This window comes from Drosophila obscura, unplaced genomic scaffold (genome assembly GCF_018151105.1).
Source record: "Drosophila obscura isolate BZ-5 IFL unplaced genomic scaffold, ASM1815110v1 contig_186, whole genome shotgun sequence".
Lineage (NCBI taxonomy): Eukaryota > Metazoa > Arthropoda > Insecta > Diptera > Drosophilidae > Drosophila > Drosophila obscura.
In genome coordinates, this window is record NW_024542774.1 from 5,349,060 (window position 1) to 5,370,810 (window position 21,751).

The window sequence follows — 21,751 nt, forward strand, 5'->3', positions numbered from 1 at the left end:
TCAAAAACAAATTATGAGTGCTACAATTTGCCTAGGGAATGCGGATCATAATGGGATCGGGCGACTGGGCGACTGGGCGACTGGGAATGGGAATGGGGGAAGGGAGCGCCCTTATCGGTGGCTTATCAATCTGAACTGCTGGCAACTAATGCACTTGGCGTGCAGCCGCCTCGAACTCTCAGCGTGGTAGAGCGATTTCTGTTGGCATTGAACTTTCGCCAAGACGAGAATGGAGACAGAGCCCACAGCCTAAGACAATGGCCTGAACGGAAAGGAATGGAACGGAGCCGACGACGACTCTACTGACCCACTTGGCCCAGCCGGAGAGCAGCAGCAGCACAGCACAACAGCATCATAATCATGGCTGCAAATCCTATATCAATAATTGACTTGAAAGCAAACAATTTATGATGACCCAGGCCAAAGCGAACCAAAGCGAAACCAAAGCGAAGCGAGGAGCTTCGAAAAGGGTGCGGTAATCAATGGAATTGGCCAACGGAGGGGAGGATGGAGATTGCGATTGAGCCAAATGGATAAGGCCGACTCAGCGAAGAGACCTGAAAACCGATGACGTTGTCGATGAGCAAGATGATGATGATGATGATGCTGATGCTGATAGTATAAGCGATGAACGATAGAGCACGTCGAGTGGGGCCAGGGGCAGGGGCTGCTGGCAGCACCCACACACACACACACACAAACTAATGTGAAAGTTTGAGGGGCAGGATGACTGGGCATAAAGGATGGAGGAGGTCGGTCGGCACTGTTGCTGCAACGGATGACCTTTGGAGAACCCATTGAGCTCCCCAAGTGAAAACATCTCGAGAGCAATAAATGGCAGACGAACGAACAAAATCACAAATTCCAAATGGAAAAGCAACGCAAATAAATATCTCATGGATAAACAATATTATTGGCGGTAGGTGGGCACTCGGGGAGCAGGGAATAGCAGCTAAAACAAAAGCCAACTGGGTCAGCAAGTCAAGGACCAGACCAGACCAGTCTCGCAGTTCCCCTGGGGCCAGCGACTGGTTTCGATTTTGGCCCAATCCAATTCCGCCGTTGTGCAGAATTTCACCTTTAGAAATCATGGACAGTAGCAAATAAGTGCTTGCATTTGTGAACTGCAAATCAACGTAATGATGACTCGATATTCTGCACTCAATGCGATGCCATGACTCCTCCTTATCCGCCTTACCCTTCAGAGGCTGGCCATGCTTGACTTTCTGACAAACTTCCCTACGAGACGTCCAACTTCTACTCGTCTCTCCCTCATCATCATCATCATCACAGAAATGGAGTTGGAGCTGGAGCTGGAGCTGGGGTCCGAGTTGCTCTGTTGGTTTCCTTTTCAGCTGACTCACTTATGTAGCAGCAAAAATTGGCATAAACATATATATTACTCGTAGAAGTGAAGGACACTGCAAGAAATGGGTTGGCATCCTGGATAGAAGTATTCCGAGCCTCTAGCAAATGCATCGTCATTGCTAATGGCTCAAGCGGGCTGCGAAGCGGCTCAAGCAGCTGGCAGAATGGTAGATTGCAAGACGTTTCAGTCACTAAATATACTGAGAAATCTAAGGGAAAATGCCAGCTAATTGATGTGTTACAGAGCCAGCAATAAGTCGCTTAAACTTCGAACTGAACTACGGAGTATAATTGCAATATTCGATTTAATTGAAGGGATTTTAAATGCTGATTTAAAGCAGCCTGTAATCGATCGAATTTTGTGTAACTATCAATGAAATTTAACGCCTAGCACTCAAGGACCTAAACTCATTTTAGCACCTACACGGCACAGTGTTTCCCCCCCCTGCCCGTGCCCTGGTAAACATCTTTGGTTATCCAAGTGCCAAACTGCTGAGCTGAGTCCACATTAATTACGTGTATCTTCAAACAATATAGTTCGAGACACAAGACACAAGCCCCAACGGGGGTAACATGGCTAATCAGGTCCGAAGACCCGCTTGGTCCGCCGCCCTGGAGAGTTGCATTGCCTTGTCCAGTGTACCGTTTGGTCTGACATCATTAAGACCACATATCCACGTATATCTACGACGAGTGCACAGCCACTCGAGGCAGTGGCCAGCCAACTAATAACCGCCGACGATGAGAATGCGAATGTGGCTGGTAGTGGGGGGATGGTGGCTGGGGTCTGGGGTCTGGGGTCTTCTGGGGCCTGGGGATGAGGTCGATGAGACGTCCGACGCATAGCGCCACTTAACCGAAGACGCTGTGCGTCAAGCAGCGCCCGAGAGTCCAGTGCAGTCCAGTCCAGCCACAGCAGCAGCAGCAGCTCCAGAGTCATCGCTTGAGTTTGAGAGGTTGAGCTTGTGGCAGCAACGGCGGCGGCGGCGGCGGCGACTCCACTGCAACTCTGGCTGCTTGTAAGCTGTCAAACTCGAAAATTTGCAATGACAGCAAACATTGCCAGGGCGCAGATAAGCAGCGAAATGGACGCCGCCGCCGCCGTTGTCCACCTCGTGGCACAAACTAAAAACTCATTGTCAGGCGCTGTCTGTTGGCCAGTCGAGCCAGACTCCAGCGCTGCTGCCGCTCCGCAGCACTGGGGGTGCGTTGCTGCATAATAAACTGCAGCAGGGGGACTGGCCGGAGAGGCGGGCAGCCAAGAGCAGGAACAATAGGGCGCCAGTGGAAGTGGTCGCTGCTGCGGCTGCTCTGGGGCTGCTGCTGTGGCCAGTGGCGGCGGCCAGAGACAGCAAAGAAACAATAAACACACCAAAATAATGTAATGAGTGGCAGCGAATGGAGGACAAGTGCAGCTTTGCTTGCCACATGAGCGCACAGTGGGTGTGGCAGGCTGCCAGGCGGGCAGCAAATCTTCAATGGAACATTGAAAGCAAAGCAAATGAAATCTTTGGACACTCAAATGTACAAGAAATACTATTCACTTTCTATGGCTCAAATAGTCGTTGTGCCCCACAGTGGTCGATGACGCCGGAGCTCTTCCTGCGGTTGAACTAAAGAGCATATTAAATTCATTTTTAAGCGAGTCCCGTGAGAAACTCGTCGAGTGGGCGCGTCAGCAGCTCTTACCAGTTCCACTGGAACCAGAGAGAGAGGGGGAGAGCAGAGCAGAGCAGAGCGGAGGCTGGTCTTCCATAATTGATGCACCATGCATTACTAGACACAACTGCAGAATGACATCAAAAGGTTGCCTCCCCTGCCGTGGGCCATCGCCGCTCTGCCCCCCATCTTCGCTTCTTATTAATTAGGAATTATTTTAATTAACGTAATAAATTTGTGGCCTGCCATGGGGCCAGCGGGCCAGCGAGACAAACATTTTGCGGTCATATAACTCTTTCTTCGCTGTCTTTTTTTTTTGTGGTTTTTTTTTTTTCGTTGGCCTTTGGGGATTGGCTGCTGGCTGGTGGCTCCACTGCGTTGCATGCTGTTGCCGAACGCAGCCCGAAAATGTGCGAAAATTTATGTTGCCTGCGATTTTGGCGACGACTTGTTTGCAACTTGTTAGCCATGTTCGATTCGCGATTCCATGGGGCTTCCACTGGCCATCGTCAGCAGCTCTGCGCTGCGCACTGCGATGCGTGTCTGCCTGGGCAAGTGGGTCAGAGTCACATCCGAAGTCAGAGTCAAAGTCTGAGTCAAAGCCAAAGTCAAAGCCAAAGCCAAAGTCAGAGTGAGAGTCAGAGGCAGTGCAGCCTCGCATCGCATCGCTTCGGATCGCTTGGCCCCTGCCGAATTTCAATTAAATGCACATAAATTAAAAATTAGTAATAACTCGGGAACGTGGACCCAAAAACAAAACGATGCCTGGCACGCAAAGGAGCAAACAGACCGAGGCCCCAAGAGCCACGACAGAGGAGCAGCTGTCGCCCGCATAGTTTTGGGCTGCAGATGCGGGAACGTGACCCGTTCCCGTTCCCGTTCCCGCTGCCAACCTGTCCTTAAAAGAATCTGTTGTGGGCCCAATAAGCCATCATCCATCCAGCCAGCCAGTCAGAGAGGCAGGGCAGAGAGTCAGTCAGGCAGCAGTCGGATGGCCGGCCGTCCGGCCTATTAATTAGCCAAACTTCAACACCTGCTGTGTGCCAGGCAAATTAACTTGACAACTGGTGGATCCGAACTGGGACTGGGACTGGGACTGTGATTGGGTTGAAGCTGTGGCCCTGGCCCAATCCCGATGAACGCCTCACTGCGCCTGGTTTTGGGCTGTGAATTGGAAAATAATTGTGCGTCGGCCATTAAATTACAATGCCCGGATGGTTAGCCCACGTTGGGGCCAAAACAGAACAGGTGGCAACAACCAAGAACCATTGGATCCACGTCCGGGCAATTAACGCATTATAAATAAACAAAGAGCAAAATAGTTATTAACTAATAACTGGCACGCGGCAGTGGCAGTTGCGGAGCCTGTGTTGGCAGTGAAAGTTTTCCGCTTTTCCGCCTTTGCGACAGAGTTCAGGGAATATTTATGCCCTTGCCACCTGACAACGGTCGGGCGGGGCGGGGCGGGGTCAAGGTTGTCACAGGCGAATCAATGAACTTCGAACAGCTGCAACTAATTGATCGGCCCTTGGGTGTGGAGGTTCGGTAGCTGATGCGGCGATAAGGCCAACGAAAAGGCACTGGCTAAATGTGGTCAAATAATAAATAAAGAAAAACACAATGCTGGCTATTTATAAGTCAGACTCTAGACTCTTTAATGCTGGTCGTTCCAGTTGTTCAATTAATTCCAAATGGTCGTGTATTCCCGCCTGGATTCATGCCAATTCCTGGCTCATTTTCGATTCTCAACTTCCCCTCGATTGAACCTGCCTTTCGACACACACCTGTGAGCATTCTCAGCCCTCAAACCCAACCCCAATCCCAATCCCCCCCACGTGGCTTAATGTTGTAGCAGACAACCGCAGAATAACAACAATTACAATGGCTGAAACACCTTTACCCTTACACTGTTACGCACACCCACACCCACACACACACGCAGATACAGGCAGGCAGGCACATAAACAACTTCCACACCATTTACAGTTCATTGAATTTTCCTGATAAATACGCATAATTTGTATACATACAAATATTACGAGCAAGAGGCCTCTCTCTCCGTATATGGAACATGCGAACGAACCCTCGCCCTGGGTGCGTGATTTGCTGCATTCTGCTTCAATGAGTTGGCAGCGCGACTGACAGCGTCGTAGGAGGAAGCCCTGACTGACACTGACACGGCAAAGGAGAAGCGGCAGAGCAGTGGAGCGATGGAGTGGCGGAGCAGAGCAGTCGGAAAGGAGAAAGGAGCCATAATTACTTTGAAATAAGCAGAAATTGAACATGCGCCTCCCAACCGAAACCGTAACCCCTCCATAAGAACACACGCACATCAAACCATCAAACCATCAAGTGAATAGACCCCAAGCCAAGTCCTTTGACTACCCTTTCAGAGCCAGCGTTCCGTTCGAAGCTGCCGTGGGATATAGTCATACGATTTGGCGAAGCTGCCAAAGCAACAGAGCAACATTTCCTGCCCATATGCCCGCTTGAAGGGTATCAAAAGGGGGAAGGCAGGCAGGCAAGCAGGCAGCAACTTCTTCACATCGTTGCCAACATCAACAGAGAAACATCAAAAACTTTTGTACATTAAATCAAGCATCCTTCGCCATTTGTTGCTATTAACGTCAGCTCTCTCTCTCTCTCTCTCTCTCTCTTTCACCAACCCATCTCTGCCTTTAACGTGCTCTCTCTCTCTCTGTCTCTGTCGCTCTTTAAGTCGCTCCTTCGCTTTATACGCTGCTGATTTTCCGTTAATTTCCGCAACGCGGCAATCGTTGACTTTTCAACGGCAGCAGGCCCCAAAGAGCACGGCAGGGGCAGGGTCCTGGTCCTACACACTGGAGAGCCATTAGCAGCCGCCAAGGGGGTGGAGCGTCGGGTGGTTATGTAATGGCTCACATGCTAATTCACACACACACAAACATACAAACACCCATACAGATCAGTGACGATGTGGATAGGCGGCCGCCACTTCAGTCAGGCACTGTTTTGTATCCCACTCCCCCATCGAAGTCGTTGATTTTTCCCATTTCATCCTTTTACACGCTTCCTACTTTTACATTTTTACATTTTCACGGACTTTTCCCCTGCGTTCATTCTCGCCTCTCTTTCGCTCTCATTCTTGCAAATTCGCGTGAATGAGTAATTTTTGTTTACACTTTTGTAAATAAAGATTTATGTCGCTGTGGGGGCGGCGCCACGCCACCAGAAGCCCACGGCACGTGGCACCTTGTCGATAAAAAAAAAAAGCAAAAAAGAAAGGCAAGGCGAGAAAAGCCCGTGTGCAGTTTATTTACGCAAATTGATTAGTTCGATTATGTGCGAGAGTCAAATGTCGGGATAGAATGCGGGGCTTACAGACCTAGGCCCCCGATGAGACATTAAAAATCCTACCCACCCATCGGCTGTCACTGGGTGTCGATAAGGTGGAATTAATGTGTGGCTTGGGGAAGAAGCTACGATGAAGTTGACAAAAATCCGGAAACTGGGTCAACAAATATAAAGTTAATCGTCTCGACACACGTATGGGGAGGAAGGCTATGTGGCTGGAGTAGCAGCAACGAACAGGATAGAAATCACATGAATAGGATGCCACCATTCTTGTATAATGGGATATATAATATCCCATATTGTAGGAAGTAGGAACACAGGTTCCTTGAGCCATAGATACGAAAAAGGTGCTTGAAAAGTCAGAGTATCTCCCTCTTCTACTGAAGCTTAGCAAATAATACGCGTAATTATCCAGAATTAGTCATATGTATGCCGTTACGTTTAAAGTAAATTCTGGGCAAAATTTGGCATCAATTTGGTTCCGATTACATCAAGAGCCCTTCTCGAATCACTCGGATCATTAAAAGTTTTGTGCTAAGCAAAATGCATTGTACAATTTTCTTTGGGCTTTCGCTACTGCTGCTGCTCCTGCTGTTGCTGCTGCTGCTATGCCAAGGCCCTGCCACTTGGCAGGCGAGTGGAAAACTTTTGCATTTTTCAACAACAGCAACTGCCTCGGAAAAAGGAGAATCTGGTGCAAGAGAGAGAGAGAGAGAGGGGGGGAGAGAGAGATGGAGATGGAGAGGGAGAGCAAGTACAAAAGAAATAAACCGACTTAAAATAGGAAAAGTCAACATGAGCTGCTGCGCCATTGCGTGTCCTGGGACAGAACGTTAGCCCAGGACTAACTTATTTTATTCCAGGGTAGTGGGTAGGCGGGCAGGGCGGGCCATGGCCTGTACATGGATAATGTGAGTCGTTGCCCAGATAAGTGCGGGGGAGGGTGTGGCGGGGGGATGGACAAGGCAAACACAAAGATGAGATTTGCTCTTCTCCGGGGGCACAAAAGCGTAACGGCGCTCAAAATGACTGACACGGCTAGCTGGTCACATGGTCAAGAGCGTGAAGCAAGCCATGGCTATAAAGCACACACAGACACAAACACACACGGACATCCGTATCCCTAGTACACACACACACACAGGCAGAGAGAGAGAGAGAAAGGCAGAGATAGTCGTGAAATGCGAAATGAAATTCCGTAGAACATTTTGTATCTTGCTTAGTTGTTTTAAACTTTATTGTTTACGCTTGTGATCAGCAGCGGGTCTCTGAACAGGACCCCTGACACGGCCCTCTCCCTCTCTGCTGCTGCTGCTGCTGTTGCTGCTGCTGCTGCTGATTTTGCTCTCTGGCCATTGTGTGGCTCTAAAACATAAACGGAAGCGATTTATGGCGCAAACACAATGAACGAGCCAACATCTACAGCAACTAAAACGGCAAACAACATACAAGAAGATGACATACAACAGCTACAACAATCACACACACAAAAGGACACGGGATACGGGGACACGGGATACGGAGACGGGATACGGGACACGGGCCACGGTCACAACAATTTGTGTAGTGTTGACCAGGAAAGAGTCCTGCGTCCTCGTGACAGCTCATAAAAAAAGGAGACCAACTCAAACAAACGGAAGAGAGAACTCAAGATGGCTTTTACGACGGACAAGGCCAAAACAAAAGCTAAAACCAACAAACAACAAAACAGACTCCGCAGAACGGACGATAGAAATGTTTAATGCATTTGAAAGGTTCCCAAAAATCATGCGACAGAAATTTTAGCACACAAAAAAATGAAACAAAAATCTATTTATAAGATCGAGTGAGTTGAGGAATAAATTGGCAAGTTTAGTTTGAGAGAACAATAAAAAGCTGCTGCGGCTCATCCGTTTATCCGATATGCTGGTTTTTTCAAAGTATTTAAAAACCCCGTTTCATGGGCTATATTCAATTGGTACTCCAGCTGTGTTTTTGGCTCATTTTACAGTGCCAAAGTTGGCTAGAAATCGGCCAGACTGCCAACACACCAGATGGTCTGGGATACCAAGTTCCAATTTCAGCATTGTGTTCGCTGGCCGCAACTAAAGTGCTTGTCACTGGTCACGGCCCGGAAGTATCTTTATTTCAGCTTTGTTTGCACTTGCTTACACACACACACCCTCGCTCACACTACGCGAATATACACGTATAAGAATGCTTGTAAATGTAGAGAGGCAGAGAGAAGAAAGGAAGTCGAAGTGTTATTATCCTGCTTAGCCATAATACGTTGTTAAAATGTCGAGTCTTTGTCATTTGCTGGGCCCTACTAAAAATCACAAGAAATTGAAAAATGCCACCGACTCGAGAAGGGGATTGGGGCTGGCATGAGGGTTCCCAAAACCAACAAAAAAAAACTGCCACGGCATCCCACGCTCCACAAAAGAGATATATAGAGTGAGAGAGCGGAAGCGAGATTCCTGTGGGAATCGTTGACAGGCGCGTGGCCATTTTGTCTTTGCGCCTTGAAGGCGACTTTATTAAATTTTCAGCAGCGGAAATGCCTCGAGTACTCAGGCAATGCCTTTGATTTTGATTTGGCATTTCCGTTTTGAATATTTCCCGTGTACTCCGTGTACACCTGCCTGGGCCTGTCCTGGCCGGCCTTTTCTTTGTGTGTGTGTGTGAGCCACATAAACAATTAAGTTCATTAAATTTCAATTAATTCCATTAATTGAAGCAGAAATATGCGTTTCATTTGATTTGTTTTGATAGGCGGACCATCAAGGGAGTGAGCGGAATTTCGTAGATGAATTTCTTTTCGTTCATTTTCTTTCATTCGACCTTTTCCTTTTCCCTTTCCGTACACTTGCAATTAATTACGTCAGCCCAACCACAATTAAAATTAATTTGCCTGGCTAGCTGGCCGGCTGGAGAAGGAAGAAAAAAATGAAGGAAAATGCGAGGAAGAGAATCATCGCTGACCAGGAGGAGACGTACAAACGCATCCCGGAAGCTGGCAAAGCGTTACCAAGTCCCAGTGCCCGCTACCCGCTCACACTTCGAGACTTCGAATTCCAGGCTCCGGTATGCCCCTCTCCCGTGGGGGGGCATCTCCATGTCTGGCAATAAAAATTCTCGGCGTAATTAAAATCAAAGGATTTCGCATTTAACAATTTATGTGGGCTATAATTTTTGGGGCGGCAGTGGAGACAACGTAGCTGCTCGTAAATTGTGCCACGCCTCCCCACAGCAAGGCTAGGGCCCCCGCCGAAAAGCGCTTTATGGTCGTTAATTTGTTGGCCATGGCAACGCGGGTGGATATGCGGTGGAGGCAGGATGTGGCTGCATGGGGCAGGAAGTCAGATGGAGGAAGGAGTGGGGCTGGAACGGGGGACTGTGTGCAAATGATTTGTTTCCTTGGCGCCTGTTTGAAAACAAAGGCGGCTGACTGACCAGACAACGACAACGGGACGACTGCACGTGACTGCACGCCACACATGCCACAGAGGGCCACCCTCTGCCCCGCCCGTCACCATGCACCATGCACCGTACAGTATACAGCGCATTTCATCGCTAATTTAAGTTAATGGTCATTGTTGTAAATTACATTAATTTTAATGCGATTTCGCACACACGCATGCACCGGAAGTGCTCCCAATCTGCCATCCAGAGCCCAGCCCCTCCAATGACCGACCACCCACCCACCCAGCGGGCCAGTGGCCTACGCCGTGAACGGAAAGGCTTTTAAGTGTGTGATTGTTTGGCCATTGCGCTTTTATGCAATTACCGCACTAACAAATTACATCAAGTGTCACAAATGAATGCATTTATGATGTGCATTTTAACAGCCAGGCGCCAGCAGTGACCAGCAGTGACCAGCATCGCCAGCACCGAGTCGCAGGCGAGAATAGTTAGTGGCGGGAATTCGAGCAAAAAACTTTCAGCAAGTGGCCCTGTTAAGTATGCTAAAGTGCACTCGGCATTGTGTGTGTGCGTAATTAAAATGCATTTTGAACAGCGACAGGATTAAATTCTCGTAAACCGAATTCAGAATGCGTTGCCCGTTCTGGCACATGTTCTGGCAGATATTTGCCACATCTATGCCTTGTGCAGGGGTCTACGGATTCATAACTATCAGCCTTGAATGGATTTTGCCCAAGTGAATCCTTTGGTGGCAGAGATTCAGCAAGAAGCCGCAGCCCGGGAATGCCTATTTTATGGCCCTGTGGCCCTATGGCATCAGCCCCCGCAAACAGACAGACATCGGTTGGGCCTTCGCACTTAGGGGGCTGGATGCTTTGTTCGCAAAGCGGCCATGTTAGTGCATTTTTTTGGGACACAAAAGCAAACAATTGCGGCAGTGCTGAGGCCGCCACTCACGTCAACAGAAACAGAGCACAATTCTGGGAACGCTCACGAAATTCGACTTCATTTGAATAAAGTGCAGCAGCAGCAGGGGCAGCAGCAGGGGCAGCAGTTGCGCAGCGCACAAAATGTCAGGTGCAAAATGTGCAGCCGCAACAAACGCGGCGTATACGCAATGCAGGGTTGTGTGGCTGGGAGGCTGGGAGGGGCAACGATGGTAGGAAAAACAACCGGAAAGGTAAACAATCGCCCAGTAAGGCGCAACGCCATGGCCACACTCTGGGCCTGCATTGAGAAGAGGAGCCATGAACTGAACGACTGATTGAACAGCAAACATGTCGCTCCCAGCAATATAGGCCTCGCCCCCTCGCCCCCTTGCTCATGTAAAACACATGTTGCCCCTTATTTCTTTCGCCCCGTGTGTATCGGTTAGTACCTCCCCACCCTCGTGTCCAGGCTGTAGCCAATTTTAAGCAAATATTATTGTTTGCATTTATGTTTGTGTCTGATATGGAACGGCCGATAATACGCTGGAATGCGTCACACCAGGTGGCGGCAGCACTCTCCCACAGGGAATCTTTATCGATAATTATAAACGTTTATGGAAAAGGGAAAGAGCTCTCAGCAGCTGTAGCTCTCTGTGTAGAATGCCGCAGATAGAAAGTCAGATTGCTTTTGGGATAATAATAGAGAGAATATTCATCTACGACAGGCAACAAACTAGTTTCATGTGGTCCAGTGTAAAGTCTCGTTACAGGTGTAAATAGATGTGTCTGTGTGTACGTGTGTGTGTGTGTGTGTGTATGTGTGTTTGACTTGCCGTTACCGATGTTGTTTTGGGTCCTGTTCCTTATTATTGCAATTATTGTTGCTGCTGCTGCTGTTGCTGTTGTGTGACTTGGGGCGTGGCATGGAGCAGAATGTAAACACAACCACAAATTAAAATATGTTTGCTTATGCAATATGCAGTGCACACTGTAACCGAACGGTAAACTACTCTGCACAGCCGATGCCAGAGTGCTGTGTGCCGCCGTCCCAACGGCATAAATTAAAACTTTGCAACATTCTTTGCACCGAGCGAAAGTTTTCCGAGCCGAAAGCTAATTATGCATAAAAGCCGTGAACCACAGCACGGGTTTTTATTTACCTTATGGTCTGCTGCGACTGCGGCTGCTGCTGCCTATCCTGAGAACCTGGCAGCGGGATATTATGACAGCTGCCCTGCCACGCCACAGCCGGACAAACTGACGGACTGACTGACAGCCTGCGGTGGGCGGGAAGGGAGGGAAGTGATGCGGCTGTCGGCAGCGGAAATTGAACGCCTCGCATTGCGTGCCCGTCACACATAAATCAGCTAACAGAGCAGCCTTGCAGGCCATTGGCCAACAAATGGATTAGTGCCACGTAAGTCGCGGCTTCGACTGGCGCTAATCGCAGCACAAAAACACCCAGTCAGGAAGTTCAGCTGCATGGCCCTGCCCTGCGTATTGGCACCAAGCACCAAAGGAGTTGAGCGACAAATTTGAGAGCAGATTATCAGAGATTAAATGAACCCATTGAGAGGGGCAGAGAGTGGTCAAAAGCCTGTAAAGTGGAGGTGATTTTCACACAAATGACTTAAGTGGGCAACTTATACGGGGGGAGAAAGACAAGGTATTCCTGCATCATCAATCGGCAAAGTGTTGCCAGTGGACTCATCATAATTCTCACCAGACTTATGGCCATCGAGAGGAGCAACCACAGAGATACTGTGCTCTGCTAGTCGCTGATTTATGTGACACACATTAGGAGGATCTCCGGCATGGCCGAGTGCAAATTGAAAGCGTCTAGGCCTAACTACAACATATGATCGCATTTTATTACATTTTAAAATTAACAATTTCAGTTGCCCGGAGCGGAATTCCAGTGGTTCCCCCTGGTTCCCCCGGTTCTCTGGTTCCATGTTAATGAAACTTTTGCGCCCCCGGCCAGCAGAAATTACTCAAAAATGGCGCACAAATTGCAGGCAAACAGGGCGCGCATAAATTAATCGAGGCCAGGACTAGGCAGTGCTCTGCAGACTCTGACTCTGACTAGCGAAATTAAAACATTAATCTGCTGGCCGAACGCTGGCGCAATAATTAATGCTGGCTTAAATTTATTAATTTATTTATAAAGCCAAAAAGGGCAACGCCACAAAAAGAGGTGCGAATCGGAGTCCGAGTCCGAGATGGGAATGGGAATGGAAACAGAAGTACCACAATAAAAACTAAAGAGCCAAGATGGCAGCATGCTGCACCACTCCGGGATGAGGCAGCGTCTTTAGCTCTGTCTCTACCGTCTCTGTTTCCCAGCTCTTTTCGCCTATTCAACTGAACTCGACTCGAGTCGACTCGACTCTGCTGATCTGTGGGCACTTTTTTAAAAATGTCAGTACGCCCTCTAGGGACAGATTAGCGATTAATCTATGGGGCATGGTCACATGCATCTCCTTCGGACACCGCCGCCTGCCTGCCTGCCTGGGCCAAGCCACAACTCGTGGAACGAGGTAACCGATTAAAAAAAATCTCCACATAAAGGACTGAGCACTTAATCAAAGAGGATTTAGAGAGGAATAGGGCAGCGGCAAGAGCATCGTACTGGGCACTGAGTACTGGGGCAAAAAGCCAAGGCAACCCAGGGCCAGGACCGAAAGCGTTGACGCGGCGCTTTGTTTCTAGCCGCACACCCTGGCAACCATCTGATGTGGCATATCAGCACTTCCAGTCTGTTCAAAATATGTATACCTGATAGCTATCAGGTAATTATAGTGCAAATTCCCGCTGGCAGAGCGACAGATGCTCGATAGGGCAGCCAGCAGGTAGTTGAAGGTGTTTGTCTTTGGCTCTAGGGGTAGTTCCAGGCACATTCCCATATAGCCATATATAACATGGTCTGACTATTGATTTTTCTCAGTTGAAACTCAGCCATTTGGCGGTGTGAAGTGCCAGTGCGGACAGGACTCTCGCAGTAACTCGGAGTAAGTAATCGTATTCCCAGAGAGGATATCTGCTAGTCGTTTATTGGCCAGCTGACGATGTTCTTACTTGGATTTTAACTACATATTACAAGCATTTTTATTTCGCTAAGCGTTGCTCATAGTTTTTGGTGCGCTTTTTCATTTGTGCTCCTCCTCGGACTAGTCTCGAGGTCGGTCCCCACCGCCATCGCCACCGCCTCATAACAGACCTTAAATAGTGGCAAAGACATTTCACAGACGCTGCTGCCGCTCGCTCTTGGCCTTCGCTGCATTTGTCAATTTACTACGAGTCGAAAGGGGCGTGGCCGCGCATAAAAGTGATATATGTGAGCGCTGAGTTGGCAATTTTCGTATGAATTGGCCAAGTGGCTGCTGCTGTTCGCTTTATGAATTTCTTTATGGCCAACCTATAAAATATTGTGATTGTGCAGCATGGGGCACAGCATAGTGCCAGCATGTGAAGGAGCGACCCCAGAGAGCAGTTGAAATTAAATGCTCGTTGCTTGATTTGTTTTGCGCCCCACACCCAAGTGGATTTTCAATGCCAGCCCCAACCCCCACCAAAGAGGCTGTCCAGTGGGGACCCACGTTCAAGTCCATTCCACTCGACTATGTGCTGGCCCGCAATTACGGCAGAAAGCCGCAAAAGCTGTCCGAAAACATTTTTTGACTTTGCAGCAGCACATTTTTGGCATTTCCATGTAATCCTTTTGTGTGCTAATTGGAGCATGCCAGTACCGTAAATACTCCCCCCACTCGACACATTCAGCAGGGCACTGAAATCGGCTTAGCACTGCCACTTGACAGAGTGCATACCAAAATGTGAATACTAATATTAAATGCACCAATTTACTGGGATTTACAACTCGTGGTTGCACTGCATATCAGTTCAGGCCACGTTGATGGCATTTGGCTCTGTTTCACAGTTTTAGCTCAATCAAAATCTCTTCCGTGGTTGTTTCGCCAAAGCCATGGGGATTTATTGGAGCTTTTGCTCTATGGATGCTGATTTTTAGTTCAGAGAGTGCTGCTGATGCATTAGAGCTAGTCTTTAGTCTGCGGCTAGGCCTAATGATGGCATCTCCCACTCACAAAAGGTGTAAAGCGTCAATGCCAAGCAGATAGCGCTTAGTTCTGGCCCCTCTGGGTCCCCACGCTCTTGTCAAATCATTCACATCGCCGCTCCACTTTGTTTTTATATCCATCTGACTTGTTTTTCATATAAACAGAGTTGAATGTTTACTTGCGGTATTGTATTTGCCAAACACGTGTTCAAATGATGCGACTGCGGTTTTATCCGCTTCTAATTTCTGTGGCGTGCTCTCGCTGTTCGCTGCTCTTGAAAATCGATTTCTATTTGTGTTCATTGTTTACTTAAATGATCGTGACAGAAGCTGCTAAATATTATATGAGAGATCCCATGAGAGATGTATCTATCAGATAAGATAACAACGATTTGCCGTGTGGAAACATTTCACAGATTCAAGCCCATCTAACTATCTATCTATCTATCTATCTACATATGTGCGAGATGTGGTGGCATCTTGCCTCAGAGCTGCTGTGGAATAAGTCAGTGATTATCAGTTTGCTTGTCGAAGCAGCGGCTGCCGCCTTATCAGGGAAGACTAAAGTACATGTTACGAGTGTCTAATAGCAGACTTGGACCCGTCAGTTGCTCCCCCCATCATTGATTGTGAGGCACTGAGGCTGTCAACACCGTAGTTCAGTAGTATACAAAATTATTGTGTAATAGCCGGACAAGCCCCTAAAGAATTGTGGAGCATCTACACAATAATTTCATCGGCATAGCAGTGGAAAGAAAGACAGACGCCAGAGAGAGAGAGAGAGAGAGGTGAGTGGTTATATATAAAGCCAAAGGAATGCTCATGCAATGCATCCCACTGCAAATCTTTGCCATCTCGGCAACCCCTTTTTGCTGATCATGATTTTTGGCTGTGGCACTGTATGGCCAGGCCAGATCGATCATGCTGCGATCGCATTATAATGCAGAGAGCGTGTGTTTGAGGCCATTGATTGGCCAGCCAATTTGCATATATAATTTATTTGCAATTGTTGTGACATTTTGCCAGCCACCAGCCAGCCAGCCAGCCGGCTGATGATTGCGCAAAGAGACAGACTCCGCCAGACAGGTTGCCGTTGGCCGTGGGAACTTGTTATGTGTATGGCGACAAATCTCAGTCTCCAACTCTCTTTCTCTCTCTCTCTTGCTCTCTCTCTCTCTCCGTGCTTCTTTGTCTCTCTCCGCTGGTCTCTCTGGGCAACTTTCACTGGCAGTTGTGCTGTGGCAGTGTTTCCTTAATTAAGCCATCTTAATGGTTAACTGGGACTCAGGGTTTTTGGGCCCGCTATCTGCCAGCAGACAATGGCTTAATCTGCCAGCTAGATCCGAGTATCTGGCCTGGCCTGGTCTGGGTCTGGCCTGGTCCCGGGGCGCACCTTCCCCCAATTAATGAAGCAACAGACTTCATTTACCTACTTAAAGAGTAAAAGTTTGGCCCCAGCCTCTTGGCCTTTTCGCTGACAATTGGCAATGGAGCTAAAGTTGGTACTGAAGCTGCTGGCTGATGCTGCTGAAGCTGCCGCTGAAGCTGAAGCTGGAGACGAGGCAGAGATTACTCCTATTCCTAAATGCCAGTTGGCAGACACTTTGCTGCAGATGCTAATGCTCCTCTGTTCCGCTGTGGCTTCCTTCCACTTGTCACGTTGGATGCTGCTGATTCTGGTGCTGCTGCTGCTCTGTGGTGCCCCAGTGATCTGCTTCTCTAATGCTCTGCAGCTCTGTAGCTCTGTCCATGCGGCGGTCGAGTGGGCTGCAAGCCTCGCGCTCTCCCAAAACCGGTTCGGTTCTTTGGTACCGCAATATGAAATCGCCATTTACTGGTGGCTCCACATTTTCACGCCAGTCTACGGTGAGCCCGGCCACGACACAACCACGTCCACGTTCACGTTCACGTCCAGCACCGCTCGATATGACCAATTTGTGCTAGAGCCAGTAAATATTTGAGAAAGTCTCCCACCGACAACACCAGTTCCCCATCCCCATTCCCACCCACCCGGCAATCGATTCGATTGAGTCGACAACGTAGGTTGGCCTACACTGTCAGAAAAGAGCACACTGCAGTTTCGGTTCGGTTTAGTTGTTCTACACTGACAGAAACTGTCACAATAAAACGAGTATTTATTTTTTGTTTATTCAGCAAGACACCAGAGACACTTTCCCCGCCACGATGGCGGACAAAACCAAGGACAAGCCCAAGGAGACGACACCTCAGCCGCAGCCAAAGCCAAAGCCAAAATATGAGCCCCGTCCGGTGGAGAAGACCAAGGATCCGATCATCTCGCAAATCGGCGACTTTCGCCGCTATCAGCTGTTCTTTTTCCTGATTGTCGTGCTCTGCAAATTCGGCACTGGATGGCACACTCTCGCCCACATATTCCTGGCCGCCCCCACGCCCCTGAAGTGCCTCACCGAGAATGTGACGGATCCGTGCAGCAAGGACTGCAACCAGACGGAGTTCGACACCAGCCTCTTCAAGACGACAATCATCACCGAGTGGAATCTCATCTGTAAGGACAAGTCGCTGGCCAGCCTCTCCCAGTCCATCGTGATGCTCGGCATCATGATCGGGGGCATGTCTTTCGGCATGATAGCGGATCGGTGAGCATATTAAACATCCGGGAATCGGAATCAGAATCGGAATTGGTATGCAGTATGGAATATAATGTAATCTCCCGTTCACAGTTGGGGCAGGCGGCCGGCGTTTCTTCTCTGCTGTTTCATGCAGCTGATCACGGGACTGATTGTCTGCCTTTCGAAGTGGTATTGGTTCTACTGCTTGTTCCGGTTTCTGGTTGCCGTGGCCACCGGCGGCACCATGACCGTCAGGTGGGTTCTTCCATCACTTGCTTAACCATTCATCCTCATCCTCATCGATTATCCGCTTTAGCTTTGTGCTGCTCATGGAGATCATCGGCCCCAAGAAGCGGGAGCTGATCGGCATCCTCTATCAGATCCCCTTCAACATCGGGCACGCCTCGCTATCGCTGTTCGCCTACTACATACGGGAATGGCGCTGGTTCCAGTTCAGCGTGACGATATTCTCGGTGGTATTTGTGATCTACATATGGCTGGTGCCCGAGTCGCCGCGCTGGCTCTTCACCACGGGCCGTGTGGACAAGAGCGTCAAGATTCTGGAGCGGATTGCCAGGCACAATCGAGCGCCCACCGATACCATTAAGGCGGAAATGGAGGCCGCCTACGCGGTACTCGCCAGCAGGCAGCCGGCCAAGAAGGGCAACGTAACGGACCTGTTCCGAACGCCCTACATGCGGCTGAAGACGATTGCCATGGCCAACGATTGGCTGGTGGTGTGCATGGTGTACTACGGCACGGCCCAGTACATAGCCAAGCTGGGCGGCGACATCTTCCTCAATGTGCTGATCGCCGCCCTCCTGGGCATACCCGGCACGCTGCTCTGCGTGGTGCTGACCAAGTACCTGGGCCGCAAGTTGACAATGATGCTGTCCAATGGACTGAGTGCCATCGGGCTGCTGCTGCTCGTCTTCCTGTACAAGTCCAGCGAGATAGTGCAGGTGTCCTGCGCCACGGTGGGTCTCTTCGGGGCCTCCATTACCTTTCCGAACGTTTACCTGTACGGGGCCGAGCTCTTCCCGACCGTGGTGCGATCGAACGGCATGGGCCTCTGCTCGATGGTGGGCCGCATCGGCGGCCTTTTGGCCCCCATGATCAATGAGTTGGATGTCTATGGGTCTTGGATAACGCCCCTCATCTTTGGCGTCGCCTCCGTGCTGGCCATGCTGGGGACGATCGTGTTGCCGGAGACGCGGGGCACGCCACTGCCGGAGACACTGGAGGATGGCGAAAACTTTGGCCGCAAGTCGCAAAAAGCCCAGACCTAAACCTAGGCATTTCTCTCAGTGCAAAATCTCTACACAAATACCGTTTAACTGCGCTCAAAAATTAATAAATTTCATTTGAATTAAAAGATTTGTGGAATTTGATATGTCAGTCAGAGTTAAGTGCCGCTGCTCCCAAGCCCAGTCCCCAGTCACAGTCACAGTCCCAATTCCCCAGCCCCATTGCAAGTGCCTCGTTATAGACAAAGTCAGCGGCAGAACCAGAGGCACAGGCAGAGACACCTCAAAGCCTTTCGTGTTTGCTGTTCAACCAAAAACAAAACAAAACAAAAATAAAAATAAAAACAACAACAAACAGAAGAGAAAAAAAAAAATTGAAAAATCTAGCAAAATGCAAAAGGTAATTACCGTAAAATAACTTCCATTTCGTGATTATTAAAACTGGGTTAGCAGCCCGAATTCGGTACTCCACGGCACTGCTAACTGGCGACTGTTAATGCGATCTCCTCTGCGACTGACTGGCGTTTTTTGGTTTTTGTTTTTGTTTTTAATGTCGTGGTTGGTGCAGCAAAAAAAAAAAGAAAAGAAACCAGCCTCCAATTCCACTTTTGGCCAAAGGTAACGGGCAGCTAAATGGGAACTTTGCATGTGAGCCCATCGATAACACGTGCAGACAGTCCATGTATGGGATACATACTTCTAGATATTTCAAGCCAGTGATATCCTGGATACTGGACCCCAAATAATTGGGCAAATATATATAGAATTTAGGGTTGAATAACCCCATAAACATTGGATTTAAGACACCAATTCATTGGGATGGGAATGTCACTGAACGACACACTCAAAGCCGATGAAAGGGCGCATCCATTAGGTCACTTTCCGCTGATGTCCATAACAATTATCGCGGACCATCTCATCGCACCATCTACCCATCTCCCTGGAGCTGCTGGCCTGACCTTGACAAGAGCGCGTAAACCGGCTGACAAAAGGCACCACTCAAGGTTAATATTCATTGTCAACATTGGGCACGCCTCATTTATATGCAACACTCGGTGCAGGCACTGCAACCAGGCCCTGTCCGCTGATTCCCAGTCAAATGTCAGCAGACCAGAGTCGCCAGTCAACCAGTCAACCAGTCGACCAGTCGTCCAGTCAGTCCAGTCCAGTCCAGTCCATTCGGCACTTGGCTACATGCAGCGGCTCTCATCCTTCGATGTTCCATCGCCACTCAGCCTGAAGCTGCTGTTGCAGTTGCAGTTGCTGTTGCAGTGGAGCCGGCGGCTCACTCAATCAGATTCGGACTCTGGACTCTGACACGGGACTCGGACTCGAACTCGGAGTGGGGCGAGTTTTTAGCGTCTTCAGCGCTTGGCAGCTTGTCATGTCAGACGTACGAAAACTGTCAGAATTCGAGGAGTTGTCTTCCCCTGCAATATCCCCCCTCCACGAAACCAACTGAAGCCAACAGACCCGACGACTGCCGCTGCCGGCGTCGCATACTTAATCAGCGGCGGCGCGTCTTAGTGATAATTACCAGACATTTTTGCAGCTCGACGATGCCGCCTCCTGTAGATGTTCGCTGTTGTTTAATGAATTACAAGTGCCGCGCTTCAATGTTGTGTGCCCTGTTAATTATTCATTGGGCGCCCCCTCTGCTCCGGATCCTCCTTCGCATCACATCCAAAACGATTTGTAGATACGCGCGCATACAAATAAATCGTTTGGGCATTAAATACAGGAAAACTGCGACACCGCAGCAGCCATATACACTGCTTGAAGGACCGTTAAACTTAGTCCTTTCCTCACTTACTCTATGGCAAACAATATAAAATCCAGTGCTGCTCGTGGCACATCAATTAGCCAACATTATGAGGCAACAAAACGGAGTTCAAGAGATGGGAAAGTGTGTCCGGTTGCACAGATGATAATTACCGATTTAAATTATGAGCAAATGGTTGTGCCAGTCAGCTCATGCTCGTGGCCATAGCTTTGAGGATTAGGCAAAGGAAAAAAGCTGCCACTTGGGCAGAGTGGAAAAGGCAAAAGGCAAAAGGAAAAAGGAAAAAAACCGAGACTCAAAAAGGCACAAAGCAGCAACATTTTGGCAACCGCAGACGGGCAACAGACCCCATTTAGGTTCAAAAGAAGCCAACCGACAAGATCCGAGGCGAGGCGAGGCGAGACGAGACGAGAAGAGGCTCTCTCTGCTTGGCCGATCATTATCTAAGCCGCATATCCATTTGCGATTACCGAGGAGCAGCAAGAGCTGCAGCTTGAGGATGAGGCTGAATCGTGGGAGTATCTCTAGCTGTGACTCCGTCGCGTCGCTGGGGCTGTCTGTACCGTCTTCGGTCTGTGGCAATGCGGCACAACGTGGTGGCCAGACGTGGGCGCATAAAACAGACAAATGTCAAAATGACGCGCTTTGTTGTTTATCATTTTTACCGCAAGCTCCAACAGCCCCAACAGCGGGATGAGAGCCGCTGGAGATTGGCGGGGCTATAAAGCAGCAGCAAAATGCAATTAGTATTCAAATGTAGACGCGCCAACGAGCACGATGCCAAAACGAGTCGTCATCATCAGCTCTGGAACTTTTACTTGGACAACGACACACAGCGACTTTTGTCCGAAGCACTGGAAAACTGGTGAGCTGGCGAACTGGCGAACTGGAGGCCGCAAAGGAGAGCGGCGGCCCTCTTTACATGCTGAAAAATGTCTAGGCTTTTGTGGCTCAGAATTCGCCGTAATTTAGCGCACGCATTTTGCATTTTAAGTGTGTCGACGAATGCGATGGGACTATGGGGTACCCGGTCCCGTCCCACTTCTGATTAATTCCTCAGCCCGGGCGCTACAAATTCGTTTGACTAATTGCGGCTTTAGGAGGGGCCATGCTCTTGCTCTTGCTTCTGGCTTCTGGCCTCAGTCACAGTCACCAGTCGCCAGTCGCAGTCGCAGTGCCGAAGAGGATTTCCATGGAACACCTTATCGGCCGCAATTAAACGTGCCGTCCAGTCAAACGATTTAATGTATGATTTCTTTCAAATCATATCTACGTGACTGTGACTCAGCCTTATCAGCATGAACCAGGCCTCGACTTCATCTGGATTCCCATCTCTAGCCGCAGCCACAGCCGCAGCTCGAGCT

General features: G+C 49.2%; 1 protein-coding gene across 4 annotated transcripts; it reads left to right on the forward strand.

The window, feature by feature from the left end:
• Positions 1-15,405: 15,405 nt before the first annotated feature.
• Positions 15,406-18,732, forward strand: LOC111079721 (organic cation transporter protein). 4 transcript variants are annotated; one of them, XM_022375628.2, is made up of 4 exons: positions 15,406-15,557; positions 16,924-17,384; positions 17,469-17,612; positions 17,674-18,732. In XM_022375628.2, exons 2-4 carry the CDS (start codon positions 16,954-16,956, stop codon positions 18,644-18,646), a joined length of 1,548 nt encoding a protein of 515 aa, XP_022231320.2. In that variant the 5' UTR covers positions 15,406-15,557; positions 16,924-16,953; the 3' UTR covers positions 18,647-18,732. The 4 variants fall into 4 exon arrangements, with proteins under 4 accessions (XP_022231320.2, XP_022231322.2, XP_022231324.2 ...); XM_022375630.2 differs by lacking the exon at positions 15,406-15,557 and adding an exon at positions 16,242-16,718; XM_022375632.2 differs by lacking the exon at positions 15,406-15,557 and adding an exon at positions 16,789-16,808.
• Positions 18,733-21,751: the final 3,019 nt, after the last annotated feature.

Coding starts and splice junctions, on each gene's coding strand:
- LOC111079721 (XM_022375630.2), top strand. CDS start 16,257: ATGGAGCTAAAGTTGGTACTGAAGCTGCTGGCTGATGCTGCTGAAGCT. Junction 16,719..16,923: donor ACCAATTTGTGCTAGAGCCA/GTAAATATTTGA, acceptor TTGTTTATTCAG/CAAGACACCAGAGACACTTT. Junction 17,613..17,673: donor GGCGGCACCATGACCGTCAG/GTGGGTTCTTCC, acceptor TATCCGCTTTAG/CTTTGTGCTGCTCATGGAGA.